Source organism: Rhinoraja longicauda, chromosome 9 (genome assembly GCF_053455715.1).
Source record: "Rhinoraja longicauda isolate Sanriku21f chromosome 9, sRhiLon1.1, whole genome shotgun sequence".
Classification (NCBI taxonomy): Eukaryota; Metazoa; Chordata; class Chondrichthyes; order Rajiformes; family Arhynchobatidae; genus Rhinoraja; species Rhinoraja longicauda.
In genome coordinates this window covers 24,882,753-24,910,168 of record NC_135961.1, presented here as the reverse complement: position 1 = coordinate 24,910,168, position 27,416 = coordinate 24,882,753, and the positions used below count along the sequence as shown (strand labels likewise).

Here is a 27,416-nt window from a genome sequence, read left to right as displayed (position 1 = left end):
TTTGAAACGGGTCTGAAATAGCCAGGGGGCAGTGTATTTGTGAATGGTTCACTCTGACCCGGGCTTGTAATTCACAAGGTGGTCTTTCAGACAGTCTAGTGCAAAAGCATGGCGCTGCTCTATCAGGTGGACAGATGGATTGCAGAGAACAAATCAAACTTCAATCCTCCCGTTTGCAACAAATTGATGTAAGTCTTGCACTTAAATCTTCACAGAGCAGAGACCAAAATCCTTCTCAAAAACCCTGTAAAAACCGTGGAAGCACAGTTCTGTGGATTTTGAACGGTTGGCGAGAACCATGCCATGGATCTCGGTTTCGATTCCAAAAATGCAACACCACTAATGTTCTGTGGATGGGATTTCCCCTCATTACAGTTAAAGGGCACTAGCGGTCTCGGTTTCATTTTCTGTGTGTCCATCAGAATTATTAGAGTGTTTTTTTTAATCCAATGTACGTGGTTGTAGAAATGTTGTTGGCGTAATGAAGTCAACCACATAAGCTTATTGTAAATCACACTGATCCCGTTAGTTTATTTTTGTTTGCTTTACAATCCTCTCCATCCGTGCGATACAAGCAAAGTCAAGTGTTTTATTGTCATAATTACCGAAAGGGAATAATGCTATTTTTACCTACCATTTGTTGCCATAGTTGTCTACCATCTCAGACTAAAATGTGAAGATTCTGTAAGCTGTTTTGAAATGTTGTTAACTTTGAATCACCTCTCCAAAATTGTTGTGCTTTTGGTTAATATTTAATTGTAAAATAATACTTTACAGGCACGCTGGCCAGCTAAAGGTTATGTTTGTTGGAGGACCCAATGAAAGAAAAGATTATCATATTGAAGAAGGAGAAGAGGTGAAACTGAATTACTTGGTGGATGCATGTACCCATTTGGGCCAATTGGTGTTTGTGCTCCATACCGTTTTCCTTTTGCATTTAACACTTCTAATGTTTTTTTCCTGTGTATCTTGTGTCTCCTTCCCTTGAGTACTCATCTATTTTTATCCAAAACCATCTAAACAGTTTATTTCAATCCCAGAGGGAAGGAGTTCAATTTCAGGTCAAAGAAATGGGTCTGGAAATGAATGCATCGTCTAAAACAGCATTGTGTTTCAACATAACACTTATTTTGAAACTTCTGTAAATATTGCAATCTTCAATTACTAGGTCCTCCAGGCAGACTTGCTGGGTCTCTCTTTATAAATTTCAGTACAGCACCAACATCTTTTGCAATTTTCAATGCAGCAGCAACTGCAGAAGTCTCAATTGATGAACTCAGTTGATCAACTGCAAGACCCCAGGAGCTACAAACCCCCAGCCCAGAGGTTGTGATGGTGGCAGACATCTTGACAGAGTCATACCATAACACACACAACCCTCTTAGATTACCGAGGCTTAATGATTGTGTGTTGAAGATATGTGTAGGTTGGTGAGTGCTCTGGTAAGGCCTTGCTGAAAGAGTGACTTGGACAGACTTGTGAAGGAATCTGCAGGAGCATGGCCAACTCAACAGTTCAACAACAACAGTTCAACAGAGCTTTATTTGTCATTCGGTACCAAGGTACCGAACGAAACTACATAGCAGTCACACACAAAAAAGAACACAAGACACATGACCCCAACACAAACATCCATCACAGTGACTCCAAACACCCCCTCACTGTGATGGAGGCAACAAAACTTCCACTCTCTTCCCCACGCCCACGGACAGACAGCTCGTCCCCGACTGACCCGCACAGTCCCCGCAAGGGGATGGAAGTCCCCGCGGCCGAGCCGCACCGGGCGCTGAAACGTCTCGCGGCCGAACCGGGCGGTGGAAGGCCCCGCGACCGAGCCATGCGCAGCTAAGTCCTGCGGCCGAGCCGCACCGGGCGATGTTAGGCCCCGCGGCCAAGCCGCACCGGGCGATGGAAGGCCCCGCGGCCAAGCCGCACCGGGCACTGTTAAGTCCAGCGGCCGAGCCGCGCCGGGCGATGTTAAGTCCAGCGGCCGAGCCGCACCGGGCGATGTTAGGCCCCGCGGCCGAGCCGCACCCCGCGCCTTGAGGAAGAGACCTAAAAGAGAAAGGTTTCCCCCACCCACCCACACCACCACCCCCCCACCCATACACAAAAAAAAACACAAAAAAACATCCCAACACCGACACACAACAAAAAAAAAGGAAAAAAGAGGAACAGACTGCTAGCGAGCCGCAGCCGTTAGGCGCCGCCACTTCCGCGGAGGAGATTCCAGGCAAGTCTCCGTAAACAGTAAAACCACTGGAAAATGTCTGTGGACATGTTTGTATTCATGTATAGTCTTTGACTGAAGAGCACGCAAACAAAAGCTTTTCACTGTACCTCAGTACACGTGATGGTAATAAACTAAACCAAACAACTCAACAAAATTCTTGCCTCCATCTGTGATGCCCTGGTCCCCATTGGGACCATTGGAATGTGTCACCAGTGGGGCGTGTCACCATTTCATTCTTCCTGTAATTCTCCATTATTCACATTTATTTTTGCAGCTCTATATGTGGTTGTGAATATTTGTCACTTTATTCATCATACCCATTCACTCAGATGAAGCAATTTTGAAACATGACATTCAACTTGGCAACATTCGTTTAATCTGATACTGTCCTTAAATTTCCAAGTGGATAACTCTAGTGTGGTTATTTGTCAATGGGGAAACTACGATTTGTTGTTCAAAGCATTTTCTAGTGCCCGGCCTTTTTTAATGTAATTTCCCTGTTTTGTCCTTCTGCCTCTCATCTCTAGGTAACTGGGTTTATTTAAATTCAGCACTCTAGTTTCTCACTGAACAATTTTTCTATAATCTTGTGATCACTTTTCTCCAGTGGGTGCCTTGTCATGAGATTACTAATTAACCCCGTCCCTTCACATAACAGGTTCACTGTGTCAGAGTTTGTTTCCATGATTAATTGCTCCTGCAATCTGTTCTGACTGCACTCCGTGAACTCTCCAAAGTATGGTTAACCCTGATTCTATGAAATTTTTTAAAAGGCAGCAATTATTAATCTGGCTTTGCTAAGGTTTATGATTATTTCTTGATTAACTCTCTCCAGAAGCTTTGCTGCTGCTGGAGTGGAGGAGTGTGCTGCACAACACTCCTATATCTTTTTTGTAAACTTATAATAAACATATGTTCTGATTTTTCTGCGATAGATGTACTGTTACCGATGCATTTCAGGAAGTGCCATCTCACCATCCTCTTTTTTCATTTTATCCCTTTTAAGCTTTTTATTGTCCTGCAGAATATGCTTCTGATGTTGATTACCACATAACTATATCTCTGTGACAGATATTAAGTCAAACCAAATTAGCTTTTATTTGTTCCACTATTTTATTATGAATGCATCGTACATTCCAGTTGGTTTACATTTTATCGTACCTCATTACTTTGTTCACTGATGCACTATTTCTAATAAATGCTCATGCCTTGAATAGAACCAGAAAATGATGGAAACACAGCAGATTGTAAAGTATTTATAAAAAGAGAAACAGTGATGTTTCAGGTTGGGCAATCTTCGACCAGAAACATCTGTTTTTTTAAATCTGTCAATGCTGTCTGATTTGAAGGGCCAGTTTCCATGCTGTATAGCTCTATGATCTTGGGAGTATTTCCAAAAATTTCTAATTTATTTCAAACTATCAGCATCTGCAGGTTTATTTAGGTTTCTTACCTTGAAATGAGAATTTGTCCTTCTTTGATCGATGATTTGGTGCTAATGCTGAGATCAGATATATTTCAAAATATCTCAAAATATATTGAGATATTATTAATTTATTTTGAAAATAGTTAGGGCAGTTTTCATGTATAGGAAGGAACTGCAGATGCTGGTTTACACTGAAGATAGACACAAAATGCTGGAGTAACTCAGCGGGACAGGCAGCATCTCTGCAGAGAAGGAATAGGTGACGGGTCTCGACACGAAAAGTCACCCATTCCTATCCAGAGATGCTGCCTGTCCAGATGAGTTGCTCCAGCATTTTGAGCCTATCTAGGGCAGCTTTTACCAAGATTACTATGTTAAAAGCGGCAAGGTTGTCGGGTTAAGTTGTCAGGTTCCTGCTGCCTCATTGCTGCTAGGACTATTGAGAAGTAGGTTTTGGTCTTAAATAGTTTTCTACAGGGCAGCCTCAGTGATACAACTCTGGAAGGAGGGCAAGCATGTCTACTCCCTACCCACCCTTCCCCAAATCCTAGTACTGTTCTCCAGCCATGCAAAAGCAAAAATCAATGCAACATTGTGGGTGCGTCTTCCACTGTGATGCAATGGAGAACACAACAGGTATCTCTGACATGTAGCACTGCAGTAAGCACTGTGAGATGCAGGATGTGTAAGAAAATAACTGCAGATGCTGGGTACAAATCGAAGGTAGTTATTCACAAAATGCTGGAGTAACTCAGCAGGTCAGGCAGCATCTCAGGAGAGACGGAATGGGTGACGTTTCAGGTCGAGACCCTTCTTCAGATGGAAGAAGGGTCTCGACCCGAAACGTCGCCCATTCCTTCTCTCCTGAGATGCTGCCTGACCTGCTGAGTTACTCCAGCATTTTGTGAATAAATACCTGTGAGATGCAGGATTGTGTATATATATTTTTTAAGTATGAGGGGCATTTCAAAATGTACGGTGGCAGATTATTTTTAGACACCAAAGTGGCTGCAAATATTGGAAATGGAAGTAAAAAAACAAACTGCTGGGGAAACTCGGTGGGTCCAGCAGCATCTGTAGAGGCAAAAGAATGGCCAACGTTTCAGGTTGAAGCATAGCCAATGTAAAGAGATGCAATGGAGTGGTGAGTCAGGGGTTGGTAGGTAATGAGTGGAACCAGGTGACTTGGGGATGATGGAGAAATGGAGCCAAGCAGGTATGGATCATTTAGTTTTACCTTTTTTATCTATTCCTTTCTTGGGATTTGGGCAATGTGAGGAGTGGCCTTGAATTTTTGCATTTCTTCAATCTGCTCAGTTCCTCCAGCAGCACATTTTTTTTGTTGTTACCTTATTAGTCCAGTTTCTGTTGGTAAGTCGGAGAATGCATCACGCACACTGAGAATTAAAGTTTCAGGTTGATGAAGGGTCTCATCCCGACCAAAAACATCACTTATCCATGTCCTCTAGGGATGCTGCTCACTGAGTTACTCCAGCACTTTGTTTTTGTTTGTTAAACAGCATCTGCAGATCCTTGAGAAAATGATGTGTGTGGAAAAATTTGAGTCTATTAGTGGATTTTGGAGGGAAACCTTGTCCAGTGGTAATTTATGTTTCTCGTAAGAAGGGGGTGGTGCAGCTGGTAGACTGGTAGCTGGTAGCTTCCTCGCAGCAACAGGGACCCAGGTTCAGTCGTCCTTGAGTGCTGTTTGTGTGGAGTTTGCACGTTCTCCCTGTGCATGGGTTTCCTCTTGGTGCTCCGGTTTCCTCGCACATGCGGGTTTGTAGGTTAATAAGCCTTTGTAAATTGCCCCTCTTGTGTAGGGAGGGACTGTGAAAGTGGGATAGCATAGAACTGGTATGAATGAGTGTTTGATGGTTGGCGTGGACTCGGTGGGGCGAAGGGCCTGTATCTCTAAAGTTTAAAAATAAATTGAAAAGTCAAGTGTGATTCTCCATGTTGGTGTATCTATTCTAGAAGTGTTGAACTTTGTAACAATGTGTGCTACCTGTGCTTGGATCAATGTTTACACAAATTGATGGTGAAACTGCAACCTTTGTCTTCTGTACACATGTCAATGTACTTACCATGGACTGGTGGACACAAGTAGTGTGGTTAGTCATCAACAACATATTGTGAAAGCAAATGCAATCACAGGAGAAGAATGTGTGCAGACTGTCTGATTCTATCTGGAAAAAATACTCGTGACATCCATTTCTTTAATTCCATGATCTTTCTCCTGCAATTTTGAAAGTTCATTCCACCATGTCACACGGAACTGCAGATGCTGAAATCTTGAGTAAACACAAAGTGCTGGAGTAATTCAGCAGGTCAGGCAGCATCTCTGGAGGACATGGATAGGCAATGTTTCAGGCTGGAACCCTTCTCCTGAAGGGTGGCATGGGGGTGCAATGGTAGAGTTGCTGCCTTACAGCGCTTGCAGCGCCGGAGACCCGGGATCAATCCCAACTATGGGTGCTGTCTGTACGGAGTTTGTACATTCTCCCAGTGACCACGTGGGTTTTCTTCGAGATCTTCGGTTTCCTCCCACACTCCAAAGGTGTACAGGTATGTAGGTTAATTGGCTTGATGTATGTGTAAATTGTCCCTAGCGTGTGTGTGTAGAATAGTGGTGTGCGGGGATCGCTGGTTGGTGCGGACTCGGTGGGCCGAAGAGCTTGTTTCCGCGCTGTATCTCTAAACTAAACTAAAAACTAAACATTGTAGTAGGTGAGGGGAAAGCTGAACCTCTTCTGGAAACCCCTGCTCCTTTTCCAACTTTCTTTCCCCGACTGCAATCAGGTTTGCTTTTTCTTGGAGGTGTTTGATAGGTTTTATATCTTGGTTTTTTTTCTTTCATTATTTATTTTAGCAGTCGTAGGGGGAATGTTTTCCGTTTGTTGTCCACGTGTGGTGCTTATCGGGGATTTATTGAAGTCGCTGCCTCAAAAAGGCAGCCAGCATCATCAGAGACCCACACCATCCTGGCCACAAACTCATTCACCACTGCCATCGGGAAGAAGGTACAGGAGCCTGAAAACTGTAACGTCCAGGTTCAGGAACAGCTTCTTACCCAAACGGCCATCAGTGCCATCTGGCACTCCAACCTCAAATAAACTCTGAACTACGATAGACTATTATTATTATTATTGTTATTATTTACAAAGTACTATGTTTACATATTCTGTTGTGCTGCAGCAAGTAAGAATTTCATTGTTCTATCTGGGACATACGACAATAAAACACTCTTGAATCTTAACACCGTAACATACATTTAATCTGCGGTTGATTTGTATAACTTGTTCTGTAATCTTTTAGTTTCCTTCGATACCAAACCTAGTAAGTTTCTGACTTGATATTGGTGATCTAAAATTAAGTTATGGCCCAATTCTAAGCTTTGAGTTAATCCTCCTGATACCTTCGCCCGATGAACATTATTTCCAGTCTTAAGAAGAGTCCTCTTCTGAACCGTTGCCTATCCATGTCCAGGGAGGCTGCCTGACCCGCAGATTTTCTACAGCAATTTGCGTTGTAAGCAAGATTCCAGCATCTGCAGTTCCTTGTGTCACCATTAATTCCTCTCAGAATTACCTTTTTTTTCCCCGCCAGTTTATTCTCCTTGCCCATTTTTATCTTGAACCTCTCCATTATTGAGATAGGCTCGAGAAACTGAAATTATTTTTCAAGTTCTCGCCTTAAGTGTGTTAAGTGTGTTTTTGCTTACTTCCTAGTTGTTTTACCAGTGGAAAGGTGACATGTGCCTGAAGATTGTAGAGAAAGGAAAACACAAAGATGTGCACATTCGAGAAGGAGAGGTCAGTGTTTTCGAGATTTAACAAAATGAAAGTGTATTTATTGAGTATTTCCAGCCGTTTAAAAAAGATATATTTGGTATATGTTGCATCTCAGTTCCATGTTTCCCCTACAGAGGAGGGGGTGAAACGTCACCTATTTACATTTACATACAGGTCAGCTGTAGCTAACAAAATCTCACCATCGTCTCTCAGCCGGCAACACCACTGCTTATGCCATTTAGTTGTTCTTTTCATCTAATTTGTTCTCCAACTCTGTCCAATTTATTACAGCTTAAAACATTCCTGTTTACTAACTTTCCCTCATCCTGATTTTTAAAAGCCATCGACCTGAATGTTAATTCTATTCCTCCCTCCTGTAAAAGCAAGAATGATGACTCCTTTTGCTAAAGATCTGGAACTAGGAGGCCATAGTCTCAAATTATAGCATCAGTTCTTCAGGACTGATATGATAATACTTTTTTAAAATTCATTCAGGTGGAAGTGAATTTTTGTGCAGTAGCTCCTTCCACATTTAACAACAGGCATTGATTGTACCAGGAGCAGCCTGTGGCCTAAGATTTCCTCTCTCAGTAGAATGAAGTGCCAATCCCACCTCAAATGAGTTAAGGTGCCCAAATTAAAAGCTCCCTATTCCCATATTCCCCTATTGTCTAAGTATTAGTGACGAAGACCTAAAAGTGCACACATCACCTTTGAGGACTACATTGGATCGTAGAATCCATTTATTATTTTAAGATATATCTGCTGGTGATTACATTTTTTTAAACTTCAATTTCATTAAAACTGTTAGTGGGTCTAGTAATTAATTTAGATAGTGGACAAAGACAAATTGGGGTGTCTGGACAGTGAAATAAGATGGAACACACTGTACCTTATCTGCAAGGTTTGTTTCTTTACTTAAGCGTGTGGCCACAATCAGTGATCAACAATTTATTTTCAAAGAAATTGTCCTCATTTGTAAATGACATTTTATAATTAACTTTGCTGAAAACGTTGTTCTTTACTTATCCATTTAATGTAATCGTGCATCAGTAGTTTAGATGTGTTTGCCAGAACATGCAACACAGGAAGTGGCAGCACTGCACCACAGCTGCGGCTCGCCTGCAGTCCGTTTGTCTAATGTGTTTTCTGTTGTTTTTTGTCTTAATTGTAGTGTTTAGATGTGATGTAGTATTTTTTGTAGTTCTGTGCTATGTGTGAGGGGGTGGGAAACTTTAAAAATTGTCTCTTCCGTACGGAGACGAGACCTTTTTTCTGGGTCGTGTCTCCGTTCACACTGTGGCCTACCATCGGCCAAACACCTGGAGCTGGGACCACCTGGGGCTCTGGTTCGCAGAGCCCGCGGACCGGACTGTACTCACCACCTGCGGAGCTGGCTGTCTTCGGAGGCTGTGGTGGCGTTGCGAGTGCGGCTGCGACTCGCCTTCGGAGGCTTTGGCCACAGGCCGCATGGACGTTGGAAGCTCGCAAGTCCCTGGGTGGGGGCCGACCTCGGGAGCTCCGGCAGCGGCAGCGTCTTCGCCCGCCCCAAATCACGGGGCTTGGGTCAGCCCACTGCGGACCTTTCACCGTCTGGCGCGGCCTGGAATAGGCCGCGGGATTTTCTCCGCCCGGCGGGGGATTCAATGTCGGGAGCCCCGACCGCCCCGATGTGGCAACTTCAACAGCCTGACCGCGGGAGAATATAGCAGGGAAGAGAAAAGACATTCTGGCCTTCCATCACAGTGAGGAGGTGGCTCACTGTGATGGATATTTTTTTTGTTTTGTGTTGGTTTTGTGATTATGTGTGTTTTTGCCTTATTTTTATTGCTTCTTATTGTTGGACTGTGGGTAACATGTTTTTTGGATGACAATAAAGGCTATTCTGATTCTGATTTGAGGCAGATGTTCTGAGGGAAATGGATGAGAATAGATATGGAGAGAATAGATATAGATATGAACTTGACATTAATCCTCAATGGAGAGTCCAAGGGAGGTTAGGTGGTTAAATGAAGAAAATGTTTTGATTAGTTCTGAAATCCAAAGTGTCAAATTGATTTATTTTATATCCTTCCCATACCCAATTCAGATGTTCTTGTTGCCAGCTCGAGTACCTCATTCTCCACAGCGTCAGGCAAATACTGTTGGGCTGGTTTTTGAGAGGACTAGACTGGAAACAGAGCTGGATGCACTCAGGTAAAGAAGGAATTGCAGGTGTATACTTTTTTCTTCTTCTTGACTTCCTTTTTTAATTTAAAGTAATAGTGAATGCAAACATTTTGTTAGATGACGATTTAAAAACAAATATATATATTTTTATACTGCTGACATTTTATTTCCATTTATTTTAAATGATTTCTAATTCTTTAACCACTGTGTTGACATTTGAGCTGCTCCTCCCTGCAATTACTCCACTGCACTGGTTCAGAGGTAACAAAACAGCTACATTACCACCACTTTAGAGTTTAGAGATACAGTATGAAAAGTGGCCCTTCGTCCCACCGTGACTGCTAACACCAACGCTATCTTACTGCCTAGGGACAATTTAGAGAAGCCAATCAGCCAATCTTTGGAGTGTGGGAGGAAACTGGAGCATCCGGAGAAAACAGGGAGAACGTACAAACTCCGTACCGACAGCACCTGTAGTCAGGATCGAACCCAGGTCTTTGATGCTATAAGGCAGCAACTCTAGCGCTGAGCCACTGTGCCGTGCCAAACTCTTCCTGTTCCCCTCAGCTCAGGAGAATCCTTCAGTACCACACATTAACAGTTCATCTTAGTCAGCAGCCATTGCAAATTGCAGGGAATGAGTTAGTGATTCAGAGCGACATGGATAAGAGGGATCTCATAATTTCAATAATCATTCAGTGACACAGTGACACAGCTGGTTGAGCTGCTGTCTCACAGTGCCAGAGACCCGGGTTCGATCTTGACATTGCAGTTGTCTTTGTGGAGTTTGCATGTTCTCCATGTGGGTTTCCTTTGGATGCTCCAGTTTCCACCACATCCCAAAGAAGTGCAGGTTTTTAGGTTAATTGGCGTATGTAAATTTGCCCCTAATGTGCAGGGAGTGGATGAGCAAGGGGATAACATAAAACTACTGGGAACGAGGGGTCAATGGTCAGTGTGGAATCGGTGGGTTAGAGGGCCCGTTTCCACAGTACATCTCTAAACTAAGACCTCCATGAAAAGGAGATCAGAAGGGATAAAATCAAAATAAAACTGCAAATGGCAGGATTTATTTTTTTTCCATAGGAGGCACACAGGGAAAATAAAGAATTTATCATACAGTGCCCTCCATAATGTCTGGGACAAAGACCCATCATTTATTTATTTGCCTCTATACTCCACAATTTGAGATTTGTAATAGAAAAAAAATCACATGTGGTTAAAGTGCACTTTGTCATATTTTAATAAAGGCCATTTTTATACATTTTGGTTTCACCATGCAGAAATTACAGCAGTGTTTATATATAGCCCCACCCATTTCAGGGCACCATAATGTTTGGGACACAGCAATGTCATGTAAATGAAAGTAGTCATGTTTAGTATTTTGTTACATATCCTTTGCATGCAATGACTGCTTGAAGTCTGCGATTCATGGACATCACCTGTTGCTGGGTATTTATTCACAAAATGCTGGAGTAACTCAGCAGGTCAGGTAGCATCTCAGGAGAGAAGGAATGGGTGATGTTTCGGGTCGAGACCCTTCTTCAGACTGAGCTGGGTGTCTTCTCTGGTGATGCTCTGCCAAGCCTGTATTGTAGCCATCTTTAGCTTTTGCTTGTTTTGGGGGTTAGTCTCCTTCAGTTTTCTCTTCAGCATATAAAAACCACGCTTTTGGTAATAGCATAATGAATTCTGAAGTGTATAGACACATCTCATAATAGCTTCTTTGACTTTCATTGGCATAACTTTGGTTCTCATCTTGATAAACAGCAATAAAAGTTTCCAAAGGTGATGGAAAGACTAGAGGAATGACTAGGTGCTGAGAGCTCTCTTCTACCTGCATTAAGGAGGCAATTAAACACACCTGAGCAACTACAAACACCTGTTAAGATGTGTTCCAAACATTCAGATCGGGTGATTGACTTGGTCACTCAAGAATTGACCATTTCTTAGCTTTGAAAAACTCTTTTGATGCTTTAGCAGTATGTTTGGGATCATTGTCTTGCTATAGAATGAACCGCCGGCCAATGAATTTTGAGGCATTTGTTTGAACTTGAGCAGATAGGATGTGTCTATACACTTCAGAATTCATTATGCTATTACCATCAGCAGTTGTATCATCAATGAAGATAAGTAAGCCAGTACCTTCAGCAGCCATACATGCCCAGGCCATAACACCCCCACCACCGTGTTTCACAGATGAGGTGGTATGCTTTGGATCTTGGGCAGTTCCTTCTCTCTTCCAGACTTTGCTCTTGCCATCACTCTGATATAAGTTAATCTTCGTCTCATCTGTCCACAAGACCTTTTTCCAGAACTGTGGTTGCTCTTTTAAGTACTTATTGGCAAACTGTAACCCGGCCATCCTATTTTTGTGGCTAACCAGTGGGTTGCATCTTGCAGTGTAGTCTCTGTATTTCTGTTCATGAAGTATTCTGCAGACAGTGGTCGTTGACAAATCCACTCCTGACTCCTGAAGAGTGTTTCTGATCTGTCAGACAGCTGTTTGGGGATTTTTCTTTATTATAGAGAGAATTCTTCTGTCATCAGCTGTGGAGGTCTTCCTTGGCCTGCCAGTCCCTTTGCGATTAGTAAGTTCACCAGTGCTCTTTCTTCTTAATGATGTTCCAAACAGATGATTTTGGTAAGCCCACGGTTTGGCTGATGTCCCTACCATTTTTATTCTTGCTTCTCAGTCTCATAATAGCTTCTTTGACTTTATTGGCATAACGCTGCTTCTCATCTTGATAAACAGCAATAAAAGTTTCCAAAGTTGATGGAAAAACTGGAGGAAAGACTAGGTGCTGAGAGCTCTCTTCTACCTGCATTAAGGAGGCAATTAAACACACCTGAGCAACTACAAACACCTGTGAAGACATATGTTCCAAACATTATGGTGCTCTGAAATGGGGGGACTATGTATAAACTTATTTTTTTCTTAGGCCCCCTCGGTCATGGCTGACCATGGGTGATGCATCCTAGTTGGCTGCTTGCTCCGCACCTCGGCTAGAGCAGCGTTGCTTGTGGCTGAAGAGACCAATGTGGGAGTGAAAGTCTCTGGGAACAGAGCGAAGAAAATCCCAAAGAGTGTGGAAGCGAGGACGCAGGCTTGTTTGACGCCAATGTGGACATCGAAAAGCTCCGAGAAACTGCCATTGAACTGCGCTGTCCCCTTCGTGTTGATGTGGAAGGTTTCTATCATGCTCTGCAGTTTTGGTGGGCAGCCGATCATTGGGAGAGCCTTGATTAGGCCATCTCTGCTGACGAAGTCAAACGCCTTGGTGAGGTCAATGAAAGCCATATACAGGGGCATCCAGTTATCTGCACTTCTCCTGGAGCTGGTGAAGGGAGAAGACCATGCCTATGTATAAACACAACTGTAATTTCTACATGGTGAAACCAAAATGTATAAAAATAGCCTTTAGTAAAATCTGACAATGTGCACTTTAACCACATGTGATTTTTTTTTCTCTATTACAAATCTCAAATTGTGGACTGCCGAGGCAAATAAATAAATGATGGGTCTTTGTCCCAAACATTATGGAGGGCACTGGATAGGGCATTCCTGGTCATTTCTGAACTTGAGAGGTAGGCAAAGTGATGCTTCTGTATCTTAATTTCTGTTCTACTGCTGACTAACATAATTATTTGGGTGGACGGAATATCGGGCTCAACCTCCTGCCAAGGAGGAGTTGAATTAAAGCGATTTTATTTCTGTTTTTCCCCACAAAAATCAAGGTTGCAAGAAAGAAAACTGCATATCTTCCCAAAGGATGCTGTGTAATGACCTTAACTGCACACTAAGTTTGTTGACATTTTTCTTTAAAATCTGATTGTATTATTCTTTATAAATCAAGCACATCAAGGAAAATTTTACCATTGTTGTTTGGTGATTAGAGAAATGGTTCTGTTGATTAAAGAAAACATTCATGTCATATCAGTTTAAGGTGAAGGGGAAAAGATTTAATAGGAATCTGAGGGGTAACTTTTTCACACAAAGGGTGGTAGATGTATGGAACAAGCTGCCACAGGAGGTAGTTGAGGCAGGGACTATCCCAATATTTAAGAAGCAGTTAGTCAGGTACATGGATAGGACACGTTTGGAGGGATATGGACCAAGCGCAGGCAGGTGGGACAAGTGGACAAATGTATCTGGGCAAGTTGGGCAGAAGGGCCTGTTTCCACACTGTATGACTCTATGACACAGATAAGTTCATTAATTGTTGCTGAGCAGTGTTTACCAGTGTCGTAGCCTTGATGAACTCTTGTAAAAGTAAGATAGCTTTGAATAAGCCACGGGATAATTTCATGGACATCATTCAGCCTCTGTTATAGTTTGGTCCTCGACTTGTATATATTTGGGGAACTAATTATGATGTAAAATCTTATTTCGAACAGATTATTCCCAGCTATTATCAGGCAACTGAACCATCCTCTCGCCAACTAGAGAATAGTCCTGACCTCCCGTCTCCCTTATTGGAGACCTTTGAAATGCCTTTAATCCGACTTTACTGGACATTATCTTTGCACTAAACTTTATACCCTTTATCCTGTATCTATACACGGTGGATGACTTGATTGTGATCTATATTCTCTTTGCTGATGGAATAGCAAACAACAAAAGCTTTTCACTGTACCTCTACACATTTGGCAATAAACTAAACTACTTTTTCCAATAAGATACAAATGAAGGATGGTTAATAATTTTATTTCTTTTGATAGATATTATGCAGGGGATTCCACCGATGTGCTGTTTGAGAAATGGTTTTACTGTTCGGACCTGGGCACTCAGCTTGCACCGATCATAAAGGAGTAAGATTTCTTCTATGACTTTTTTGTTTTTCATAATTCGGGGTACAATGAAGTGTGCTGGATCTAGGTTTTGATTGCTGTTGCTCTCAAAGATGAAATGTTTACAGAGTCGGCATGGAACCATTGCCCCTTGATTTGAATACAAAATTTCAATTGATAGGCTTTTAATGGCGGGCGGCACAGTAGTGCAGTGGTAGAGTTGCTGCCTTATAGCGCTTGCAGTGCCAGAGACCCGAGTTTCATCCCAACTACGGGTGCTGTCTGTATGGAGTTTGTACGTTCTTCCCGTGACCGCATGGGTTTTCTCCGAGATCTTTGGTTTCCTTCCCACATTCCAAAGACGTACAGGTATGTAGGTTAATTGGCTTGGTGTATGTGTAAATTTTCCCTAGTGTGTGTAGGATTGTGTTAATGTGCAGGGATCGCTGGTTGGTGCAGAATCCCTGGCCGAAGGGTCTGTTTCCATACTCTATCTCTCAAACTAAAACTAAAAATTAGAGTCAAGAATCAAGACTGTGTAATTGTCAGACTGGGAATAGAACTATTACATACACACTGAAGCTTTACAAGACCAATAGCCACTATGGTATTATTCATTTTTCCAACCAGCATTCATAAACTTGGTCATAGAGCCGTACAGCATGGAAACAGGCTTCATCCCAACTTGCCCACGCCGACCAACATGCCCCTTCTACACTTGCCCCATCTGCCTGCGTTTGGCCTATATCCCTCTAAACCTATCCTATCCATGTACCTGTCCAAATGTTTTTAAACATTGTGATAGTACCTGCCTAGGCTACCTGCTCTGACAGCTCTTTCCATATACCCATCACCCTTTGTGTGGAAAAAGGTGCCCCTCCGATTCCTATTAAATCTTTCCCCTCTCACCTTAAACCTATGTCCTCTGTTTCTTGATTCCCCTACTCTGGGTAAAAGACTGCATCCCCCCTGTCTATTCTCCCCTCCCTCTGCCACATGCACACACATACAAACCTGGTGATTCTGGATAACTCCCAACCTGGCGAGGACACCCAATCGGCACAGCCCGCAGAATCCCATGACTCCTGGCCTCAAGCAATCCATCTGCCTTTGCCTCCAAGTAGCCAGAGTACAGGCCTATGTGCCCGTTCGCGGTATAAGACAAATCATTCTATTTTCGTAAGATTTATGCCATGACATCAATTTTTATTGCATAAGCATTCCGAGAAGATGGTTCTAGATAGGTTCCAGTCTCTGTCATTAATGGCAGAACGACCTTTCCCCATAATTCGGGGTGGCACAGCGGTAGAGTTGCTGCCCTAGAGCGCCAGAAACCGGGGTTTGATCCAGACCACACCTACTGCCTGTATGGAGTTTGTGTGTTCTCCCCGTGACGTGCGTGGGGTTTCTCTGGGTGCGCCAGGGTTTCCTCCCACACTCCAAAGACGTTCAGGTTTGTAGATTAATTGGCTTCTGTAAATTGTCCTTAGTGTGTCGGGGTGATCACTAGTCGGTGCGGACTCGGTGAGCCTGGGCCTGTTTCCACGCTGTATCTCTAAAGTCTAACGTCTTCATTTCTGTGTTGTCTGCTCCAAGCTTCCGCATGGTGTTCACACCAATTCTATGTTATGAATCTTTCTCATCCACTTCCCGTACACGAGGGACAATTTACAGAGGCCAATTAAATTACAACCCCACACATCTTTGGGCTGTGGGTAGAAACACATGCGGTCGCATGGAGAAGATGCAAACTCCACACAGACAGCGCCCCAGGTCAGGAATTAATCCTTGTCTCTGATGTAGTGAGGCAGCAGCTCTACCAGCTGTGCCACTGTGCACTCTGTGTGAAATGGAAATGGCCTGTCCCTGGAGTGCACTTATTTCCTCTGCTTCACTTTGGCAACCTTTGCAATACCTGTCAGATGTCAGGATCAAACCCAGGTCTATGGCACTGTGACGCAGCTGCTTTAGAGACTGTGCGCATTGAGCTGTAGCATGCTCCGTCCATCCTCTCCCATCTTTGTTCATTGTCCATGCTATGCTCCACTGGTGAACAATAATTATAACAGTTCTCTGGCAAGTCCTCACACCAGCAAATCAGCTGAAAAATAATTTTTGTTTCAGTTATTTCAACTCCGAAGAACATAAAACCGGGAAACCCAATCCAGGTACAGAAAATATGCATAATTCAAATCGAGTCTGCTAATGATATTTTTTTAAGTGAATTTGGTTAAATATTATGCTGGGCATATTATTATTAAAGGAAGACAGAAGTCTCTACACATTTTGCTTCCAGTGGTTATGCTGAGAGCTCACACTGTGCCCTCAAATTTCCTGTACTCTGATGCATTATATTGGAATGATGGCTAACAGTTTCATGGGAGAATAGAACGAACAGCATTAATCTAGCTTTTATGCTTCATTTAATTCACAGACAAATTACGGAAAGAACTTCCATTTTGCATAAATACTGTCAGTACTGTTATGAAGCCCTTTTTCTTAAAAGACTGGCTCCATAGCCACAGTAAGGATATTAAAATGAAGCCGCTCGTGGATATGTTTGGTGACCACTTTGAAACTCAGGTGAAATGATTTAATTGAACCGAACTCCAATTAACATTTTGTGATTTATTTTTTTGGGGGTGGGGGGTGCGAGCATACCTTTATTACTAAGTGTAAGAAAATAACTGCAGATGCTGGTACAAATCAAAGGTGCTTATTCACAAAATGCTGGAGTAACTCGGCAGGTCAGGCAGCATCTCAGGAGAGAAGGAATGGGTGACGTTTCGGGTCGAGACCCTTCTTCAGACTGATGTCGGGGGTGGGAGACCGTTCCCTCCGCAACTCCCTGGTCCACTCGTCCCTTCCTACCCAAACCACCCTAACCCCGGGCACTTTCCCTTGCAACCGCACGAGATGCAACACCTGTCCCTTTACCTCCCCCCTCAACTCCATCAAAGGACCCAAACATTCTTTCCAGGTGAGACAGAGGTTCACCTGCACCTCCTCCAACCTCATCTATTGCATCCGCTGCTCTAGATGTCAACTCATCTATATCGGCGAAACCAAGCGCAGGCTCGGCGATCGCTTCGCTGAACACCTGCGCTCGGTCCGCATTAACGCCACTGATCTCCCGGTGGCCCAGCACTTCAACTCCCCCTCCCATTCCCAGTCTGACCTCTCTGTCATGGGCCTCCTCCAGTGCCATAGTGAGGCCCGCCGGAAATTGGAGGAGCAGCACCTCATATTTCGCCTGGGCAGTTTGCGGCCCGGTGGTATGAACGTTGACTTCTCCAACTTCAGATAGCTCCTCTGTCCCTCCCTTCCCCTCCTCCTTCCCAGATCTCCCTCTATCTTCCTGTCTCCACCTATATCCTTCCTTTGTCCCACCCCCGACATCAGTCTGAAGAAGGGTCTCGACCCGAAACGTCACCCATTCCTTCTCTCCCGAGATGCTGCCTGACCTGCTGAGTTACTCCAGCATTTTGTGAATAAATCGATTTGTACCAGCATCTGCAGTTATTTTCTTATAATACGAGAAGGAATGGGTGACGTTTCGGGTCGAGACGTCTGAAGTTCTTTCAGTCTGAAGAAGGGTCTCGACCCGAAATGTCACCCATTCCTTCTCTCCTGAGATGCTGCCTGACCTGCTGAGTTACTCCAGCATTTTGTGAATAAATACTTTTATTACTTGTACAAATGTACTAATTATCACAGGATTCCAGGAATGAGTGTGTTAGCATATGATGAGTACTTGACAGCAATGGGCGTCTATTCGCTGGGGTTTAGAGGGGTGAGGGTGGACCTCATTGAAACTTACAGAATATTGAAAGACAAAGGTAGAGTGGATGTGGAGAGGATGTTTCCACTGGTGGGAGAGTCTAGGACTAGAGGTCATAACCTCAGAATTAAAGGGCACTTTTAGAAAGGAGATGAGGAGGAACTTCTTTAGTCAGAAGGTAGTTAATCTGTGGAACTTATTGCCACAGAGGGCTGTGGAGGCCAAGTCAGTGGATATTTTTAAGGCAGAGATGGACAAATTGTTGATTAGAATGGGTGTCAGGCGTTATGGGGAGAAGGCAGGAAAATGGGATTAGGAGGCAGAGATCAGCCATGATTGAATGGCGGAGTAGACTCGATTGCCGAATGGACTAATTCTACTCCTATAACTTGTGAACTTGTAAATTACAAATCTTAACCAAGTGTCTTATTGTTTTGTTCTGACAGACTCTAGTGTATGGGACTGGCGAGGGTGAAGGCAGAGCGAGTGCAGACACTTGGCTATGGGAGCTGGTGAGTGGTTACTATTGTTTTATCTCTAATATTTTGCCAACGTGTACATATTTAAACAGATCCAACTTTCCCCATAATACTTTACCTGTGTTATTTTAATCTGTTATAAAACCTAGAAAAGGTACTGTACCAAAAGTAAAGTATCACTGAGCAGATACTGCTGATATAAACTGTTTGCAAATTGCTGGCACCAAATGGCCCTGATGTAATAAGACCTTTGCTGTGTGGATTATGGCTCTACAAAATTAAGGGCAAGTTTTCTCTCTACTTTTCACCACCACTAAAACAGAGGGATAGAAAAATTGATTAAGACTTAAGAAAAAAACCCGCAGTACTGCAGTAATTCATGAATAAGTAACGTTTCAAGCCAGGGCCTTCTTCAGACTCACTGACCCACTAAGTTACTCCAGCACTTTGTCAACTTTTGCAAACTAGCATCTGCAGTTCCTTGTCTCCATCTCTGAGTAACCCTCAGAAAAGTCATTTGATTTCCTATGCCTGCATCAGTCCTCATTTTTTAGGCTCCCTACATCTTACATGTAAAGCTTCAGAGGAACATCTTGCACTGTGTGAGCTTACCCCCACATCTCACGAATATAGTTTGTTTTGCCTTCTTCCCACTTCAAATGGTCTCTGAAAGAAAGTTTAGTGGAAATGTGTTAAAGCTGAATGAGCTTTGCAAAAAAAACTTTTTTCTTAATTTTTATCAATCATACTTTTCCATGTTTTTAAAAATTCCACAAATGAGATTTTGAGAGGGGTGGCATCTGTTCACTCATTTTGTTATGCTACAGTTAAAACACTGCACTAAAATAAACCACTTTTGACCAGTATGTCACTTGGAGAGATACAGTGTATGATCCTGACCACCCTGTCCCTGCTGAGGGCTTTCTAGAAAGTCTGCATTCATTTTCCCTTTCTCATTGGACCTGCACATGTTCCCTCAGTCACTTCTCAGTCAGCTAAGCACAGTGAAACAAAGCTCGAGTGATGAACACTAACCCATGCCTTCTGTGCCATTTATTTCATAACAACAAAACTAATGGTGGTTGTAAATGAAAGATATATAAGGACTGAATGGTGAGAAGATGAGGAAGTGGAGACCATGAGAGGTGAAGTGAGTTATAATGTATAACAGGATGCCAAGGGTGTTGGTTGGGAAATTTGTTGTTCATATGGAAGGAAAACTGGTCAAGAAGGCAGTGGAATCAGGAGACTGTGGGGTGGAAACTGAAGCCATCTGAGAATGAGCTGCTGAGATGGAGGGAGATTGTTGGTTGAGAGCAAGAATTTTCAGGAATGGTGCAATGACAAAATAATAACATTTGTGGAAAAGCAAGCACCTGTGGAACAAGAAATGAGGATGGAGCAGATGATATGCAAGTTCACGGAAGTGTTGGCTTTTGTAAGTTTTGGACATGCACACAGGCGGAACCTACCTCCTGCTCGACTGATCTGGGAGATCTGTGCTCTGATGCATGACTCAAGTCCAGGATCTGCGGCCTTTCCAGTAGCAAAGATACAAACGTCTTGGAGAGGCTTCAGAAGAAATTTACTGAAATAACTTTGGGGAGAAAGTACTTTGGTCATGTGGATAGACTCAAGAAGCTGGGTCTGTTCTCTTGTGGTGGAGATATTTGTGGGGAAATCTGTTGGAGGTATTCAAACTTGTGAATCGATAGCTACCGAGAAACTGTTCTCAGTAGCAAAGGATTAACAACTGATGGTTAAGAATATGGTAATTGGCAACGAGGGCTACAAGTACAGTGAGGAAAAGTCTTTCCCTACAGCCAATGGTTTGGGATGCATTACCAGAGATACTGGTGGAAGCAAATCAAGTCACAGAATTCAAAAATAAATCTGGTTCAGGATCTAAGAGGAAAGCATTTGCAGAACAATAGAGAGAGGGCAGGGTTGAGCTGAACTACTCTTGCATGGGACTGATGTGGTCTTGGAAGGAGGACGATTGGTCCACCGTGTAATATCCATCGTGATTCTGACAATGTGAGGCAGGAGTGCTGAATTTCACTTTGCTCAATCACCGTTCACATGAAATACAAACCACCGATGGGAAGAAAACCAAGACACTCAGTTAATTGGTACTGATGCAATTAAAAATGAACAGTTCTTGTTTTTAACATGCTGATCTAGTGTGCGAATGGTACCAGGCTCACTGTACTTTAGTTTAGAGATACGGCACAGCAATAGGCCCTTCAGCCCACCGAATCCATGCCAACCTTTGATCACTCGTTCACACTTGTTCTATGTAATCCCACTTTCTTATCCACTCCCTACACACTCAGGGCAATTTACAGAGGCCAATTAACCTACAAACTCTCTGTCATTGGGATGTGGGAGGAACCCGGAGGCACTCAGAAGAAACCAATGCATTCACAGGGAGAACCTGGCAACTCCACTCAGACAGCACCTGAGGTCAGGATTGAACCCTGGTCTTTGGGGCCATGAGGCAGCAGCTGTACAAGCTGTACTACTGTGCTGCCCAGATTAGTACAAATGCAACTAAAATTGCAACAGTTTTTGTCTTTAACAAGTTGATCTGGTGCTTAATGGTGCCAGGGTCATGGTGCTTGAGGGAACTGTCGGCGACCTTGGATTGCACCAGCAGCACAAGTTTCTACCTCTTTCTAAGGTAGTCTGCTAGTGAGGGTTGTGAAGACATGTCTACACTGTTAGACAGCAAGAGATGCAGGGAGCAAAACCAATAAAACTTGATTTTATAAAAAAATTATTGACCTAAATGTTAAGTGAAAACTAAACTTAAACCAAAGAAATGTTTTCTTAAAATTGAAATCATCAAAACAAAGGAAAACCTGTATACCAATTTATGGTTCTTAGATTTTATTTTAATTATTTGTGAAACAATATTTTTTTTTAGCAGTAACTTTCCCCTTTCTCCACTTCCATCTCTGCTGTACATCATTGACGTTAATGTGTTTGGCATTTTGCATCCGATTTGACACTCAGATCCTGTGCCAGGTCTATGATTCCCCAGGGTGTACAATGTCAGCAAGATTGAACCACATAGATCAATTGATCTAATGGTGCCAGACAACATGGCTTTCGATGTCAGTAAGACCAAGGAATTGTGGACTTTCGAAGAGGAAGGACAAGGATCCACAAATCTGTCTTCATCAATGGGACAATGAAGATCTGTCTTGGACCCAGCACATTGATGCAATCATAAAGAAAGCTCATCAACTTCTCTACTTCCGTAAGATTGAGGAGATTTGGCACGTCAACGAATACTCTCTTGAACTTCTACAAGTGTGCAGGAGAGAACATGTTGGCTGGTTGGATCACAGTCTGGTTTGGCAACTCAAACTCCCAGCAATGAAGATGATTGCAAAAAGTGGAGGACACTGCCCAGTTTCAGGATGTATGACCATAAAACACTCTTGAGTCCTGAATTCATAAGTGGTGGTTGTCAAAGCTCTTCATGGTTGCTGCCTTGTTTGGATCACCAATGTCCATGATCATGACCTCTGCTCAAATTTAATTTTCTTCAATATATTATTCTTCAGGAGGGTACTTCCAGGGTGGTCATGGATGGCAAAACTATCAGCCTAACTGCCGGAGACAGCCTTCTCATCCATTTAAACACAAAGTAAGTGTGTATTTTTGCACAGAAGGGGATCATTTGCTCATTGAGGACCTAATGACTCTGTGTAAAAGCAATCCAACTAGCCTCCCCATCCCTACTCATTCCTCATAATCCCTGCAAATTCTGTCCTTTCAGGTACCTCCCCAGCTCCTTTCAAATGCTGCAATTAAATCTGCCTCCACCACTAACCCGAGCAGTACATTCTAAACCCTAAGCACTTGCTCTGTCTTTTAAAGAAATAAGAATCTTTCCCTTATGTTACTTATTTTGGTTTTTTTTCTAATCTTATTATTCCATCTCCTGGTTCTTGAACCCTCAGTCAATGGGAGTAAGTTATTTGGTCAATCTATATCCTGCATGAATTTAAATGCCTGTTGGACCTTTGGTCAAACCTTCTGTTTTCCTGGGAGAATTACCTTGGGTTCGTTAGTCTATCCACATAACCAAAATCCCTCATCCTTGGAATCATGAGGGTAAAAGATAAGATGAATGCACAGTCTTTTCCCTTGGTAGGCAAATCAAAGGACTTGAGCTTAAGATATAAGAAAATAACTGCAGATGCTGGTACAAATCGATTTATTCACAAAATGCTGGAGTAACATTCTTTCCAGGTGAGACAGAGGTTCACCTGCACCTCCTCCAACCTCATCTATTGCATCCGCTGCTCTAGATGTCAACTCATCTATATCGGCGAAACCAAGCGCAGGCTCGGCGATCGCTTCGCTGAACACCTGCGCTCGGTCCGCATTAACGCCACTGATCTCCCGGTGGCCCAGCACTTCAACTCCCCCTCCCATTCCCAGTCTGACCTCTCTGTCATGGGCCTCCTCCAGTGCCATAGTGAGGCCCGCCGGAAATTGGAGGAGCAGCACCTCATATTTCGCCTGGGCAGTTTGCGGCCCGGTGGTATGAACGTTGACTTCTCCAACTTCAGATAGCTCCTCTGTCCCTCCCTTCCCCTCCTCCTTCCCAGATCTCCCTCTATCTTCCTGTCTCCACCTATATCCTTCCTTTGTCCCACCCCCGACATCAGTCTGAAGAAGGGTCTCGACCCGAAACGTCACCCATTCCTTCTCTCCCGAGATGCTGCTAGGACTTGAGCTTAAGATGAGAGGGGCAAGATTTAATACCAAAGGGCCAACATTTCTACTCAGAATGTAGTGGGTATATGGAATGAACTGCCAGAGGAGGTAGTTGAGGCAGGTAGTAAAACAGCATTTAAAGGAGACGTGGACAGGTGGGACTGTTGTAAATGGGGCATGTTAGGCGGCATGGGCAAGTTGGGCTGAAGTGCCTCTCTCCACGCTCTATGATGCGGTGCAAGCAAGTGGGACTTGTTCAGTTAGGCAGTTTGGTAGGCATGGATGAGTTGGGCCAAAGGGTGTGCTTGTGGACTCGACATTTTTGGAATAAAAAGTATGGGCAGATAACAAATTTGAATGGTGCTGGCAACATCTGCACCTTATGAAAGAATTAAAACAAAATCAATTTCTTTGTAAAGATAGTCACAAAGTGTTGGAGTGACTGAGTGGGTAAGACAGTATCTGTGGAGAAAAAGGATGGGTGATGTTTTGGGAAGGGTCCAACTCGAAATGTTACCCGTCCTTTTTCTCCAGATCTGCTACCTGATCTGCTGAATTGCTCCAGCACTTTGTGTCTAAGTTTGGTGTAAACCACCAACTGCAGTTCTTTATTTCAACTTCTTTTGAATTGCAGATGAATGCAAGATAATTGGATGCATAAAGCTCGCCTGATTTCTCTTTTCCCTTGCAAGCTCAAGGTTAACCATAACCCTTATGCTTCACGTTAGCTGAAGGCAGTTAACTCATATGGAGCAGGAGGATGCAGGATTTTTGTTTTGTGCTCTCCGAGTCCAGAGATAAAGTATTAATACTGCTGGAAAAAGTGAATGCATGTGTGTTGGGGAGAAAGTTCAAGCCTGCTGCCTTTTTCTTTACATACCAGGTACACATGGAAAAGGGATGAAGGAACTATTGCACTTTGCGTCCTTCAAGATGCAGGAAGAAAAAGATCTTATGAGAAATAAGACCTCAAAGCAATGAATATCTTCACCTGTTTTACTCGAATAATTTGAACTTAATTTTCAATATTGCAATCATTGATTTTGCATCAGTAATTAATATCCAAAGGTTCCTATAAAGGACTGAAAACAATGACATTATTCTGTCAATCATGACGTGAACAGAACTATAACAATGTTTCAGTCACGCATGATCATGGATTTGTAACCAAATATATTCCAATTATTGAAAATCATTGCTTTGTTATAATGTGCTATTTAATTTATTATTTTAATTGCATCGTATGTAAACAATGTAAATGAAAACCTTGAATGTAATTTTTGTTAAATGATAAACTAAAAATACTGCAGCAACCAAAAATCATGGGGAAAGAATGAGACGGTGCTCGAGTGATTTTCAAAGGCATATTCTGTAAAGAAAGAAAGAAATAATAAAATTTCAGCTTGATGACCTTTCATCAGATCTTAGCAAGGAAAAGATTCAATGATCAATGTCCTTAAGGCATGGATGGGCCAGTAAGAGAAGGGAGGGAACTGGGGTCTGGCCTTCTATGCCCTAGTAGTCGGCTGTGGGAGACACCCCTTGGGAACGAAGTTTGATGGGTGAGGAGAGGCGTCTAAGGCAGGAGCTGGCTGGAGGCCTGCAACAGCTTGGGGCTTGCCTGGAACTGAGCGTGGACTTTGAAATAGCTCCAAAACATGGCACTGCTTACATGTGGGCTCAGTAGATGGCAATACACTATTGGGCTGTTTTTAAAATGAAGAATTTTACTGTGTCTTGTGACAATAAAAGCATCATTGAAGATGACCTGGAAAGGTGCACTCAAAAATCTTTGGGCCTAATTGCAGTAGTAGTGAAGGTATCGGAAAATATCCCGAAGGATAGAATTAATCTGCACTTGGACAGAGATGAATTAATATAAGATAGTTATGTATCAAGCAGTAGTTGACAAGGAGCCCTGTCCGACTAATGCAATAGAATTTTTCAAAGAGGTGACAAAATATGTTGATGGGGGCAGAGAGGTTGATAGAGTCCAAATCGATTTCAATAAACTCTTTGACAAGAGGTCATAGGATCCATGCAAGATGACAAATTGGATCAAAAATTGGCTTACTTAATTGTAGGCAGAAGCTAATAGTGGGTGAAAATCTAAAAAAACTGCAAATGCTTGAAATGGGAAATAAAAACAGAAAGTGGTGGAGGATTGTTTTTGTGACTAGAAGCCCGACTTGTGGTGAACCACAGGAATTAGTGCTGAGACCTTTGCAGTTCATCATATACATTAATTATTTAGATATGTGTGCAAGAGATAAAATTAGTAACTAATCAAATGACCTAAAAATTAATGGTGTGAATTGAATTGGATTGAATTGAATTGAATTGAATTGAATAAACTTTATTAGCCAAGTATGTAATTTGCCCTGGTGCTTTGCTTGCAAGTAACAACACAACATATAGTAAACAATTAAGAATAAAACATAAAACATTAAAACATTAAGAATATAACTTTATAGTTTAAACATGTGAAGAATGAAATAAAATACCAGAGCAAAAGGAGGCTACTGCTCATGGAAAAAAGCTGTTTGTATGTCCGGCTGTGGCGGCTTTGACAGTCTGGAGTCGCCTTCCAGAGGAAAGTGCTTCAAAAAGTTTGTGGCCAGGGTGAGAGGGGTCAGAGATGATCTTGCCCGCTCGCTTCCTGGTCGTTGCAGTGTACAGTTCGTCAATGGGGGGGGAAGGTTGCAGCCAACAACCTTCTCGGCTGATCGAACGATGTGTTATGCTTGGTGGCTGAGCCAAACCAGACCATGACGGAGAAGTGTGAGGACAGACTATTGATGGCAGTATAAAACTGGAGCATCATTGCCTGTGGCAGTTTGTGTTTTCTCAGCAGCCGCAGGAAGTACATCCTCTGTTGGGCCTTTTTGACTGTGGAGTCAATGGTGGCCTCCCATTTAAGGTCCCTGGAGATGATGGTTCCAAGGAACTTAAATAACTCCACAGATGTGATTGGTGATGGTGAGTGGGGGGAGGGGAGGGGGAGCTCTCCTAAAGTCTATTATCAATTCCACTGTCTTAAGAGCATTGAGCTCCAGGTTGTTGCAAAGGCACCAGGACGCCAGCTGGGTCACTTCCTGTCTGTAGGCAGATTCCTCCCCATCCTGGATCAGTCCAATCAGGGTTGTGTCATCCGCAAACTTGAGAAGCTTGACGGGAGTCTGTGGAGGTGCAGTCGTTGGTGTAGAGAGTGTAAAGGAGAGGGGAGAGTACGCAGCCTTGCGGTGCTCCTATGCTGAGAATCAGTGGGCTGAAGGGTTTGTTCATTTGCTGTGGGATGGAGTGTTTGCTGGAGTTATGAGGAGAGATTGGTTAGGCTGGGTTTGTTCTTGGAGTGGAGGAGTACTGACAGGTATGCAAAATAATGAGTGGCATAGACAGGTTAGATAGTAAGAAACTTTTCCCCATAACCAAGGAGTCAAAAACAAGAGGTCCTAGGTTAAAGGTAAGGAGAAAGAGATTTAGAGCCTGGATAGAGTGGATGCGGAGAGGACGTTTCCACTAGTGGAGGGTCTCGCAACAGAGTCACCACAGTGATGCTGCTGCAAGCAAGATTTGTCATTGCACCTGTACCTCACTATACATCACATGTACACTTGTACATCCATATACTAAAACTCTTGTTTGTTTGTTCCTGAATTACAGCCAAAACAGTACACAATAGCACAACAATTTTAGGCCCACCTTATTCACCGTCGTTCCTTTGGTGCTAATGGAAGAAGTTTCATTGAAATCGGTGTTATATTACTTGGGGCCTGCATAATAGTTGTATAGGAAGGATGGTTTTGCTTCTCATTGCGCTGTGGTATTGGCCTCTGTAAATCACCAATGGTGCAGTAAAACTGAACGCAATCATAATAATCTACCTGCTTCCAAACAATTGGAAGAATGACTAAAACCCACAATATTTTTCTGCTATGCTGAAAGCACCATCGAAGGTATCTACAGGAGTCGCTGCCTCAAAAAGACAGCCCGCATCATCAGAGAC

General features: G+C 43.1%; 1 protein-coding gene across 1 annotated transcript; it reads left to right on the top strand.

Annotated features, from left to right (window-relative positions):
- On the top strand, positions 1-25,772 carry haao (3-hydroxyanthranilate 3,4-dioxygenase). The gene is made up of 10 exons (XM_078404985.1): positions 1-188; positions 778-856; positions 7,391-7,474; positions 9,543-9,649; positions 14,345-14,434; positions 16,538-16,581; positions 16,848-16,996; positions 18,641-18,706; positions 22,249-22,331; positions 24,294-25,772. Exons 1-10 carry the CDS (start codon positions 109-111, stop codon positions 24,373-24,375), a joined length of 864 nt encoding a protein of 287 aa, XP_078261111.1. The 5' UTR covers positions 1-108; the 3' UTR covers positions 24,376-25,772.
- The last annotated feature ends 1,644 nt before the right edge of the window (positions 25,773-27,416 follow it).

Excerpts from the sequence above, each read along its gene's own strand:
- haao (XM_078404985.1), top strand. The coding sequence starts at position 109 with ATGGCGCTGCTCTATCAGGTGGACAGATGGATTGCAGAGAACAAATCA. Across the intron at positions 14,435-16,537 it reads CTTGCACCGATCATAAAGGA|TTATTTCAACTCCGAAGAAC; the intron begins GTAAGATTTCTT and ends TTTTTGTTTCAG. Across the intron at positions 16,997-18,640 it reads GTGACCACTTTGAAACTCAG|ACTCTAGTGTATGGGACTGG; the intron begins GTGAAATGATTT and ends TTGTTCTGACAG.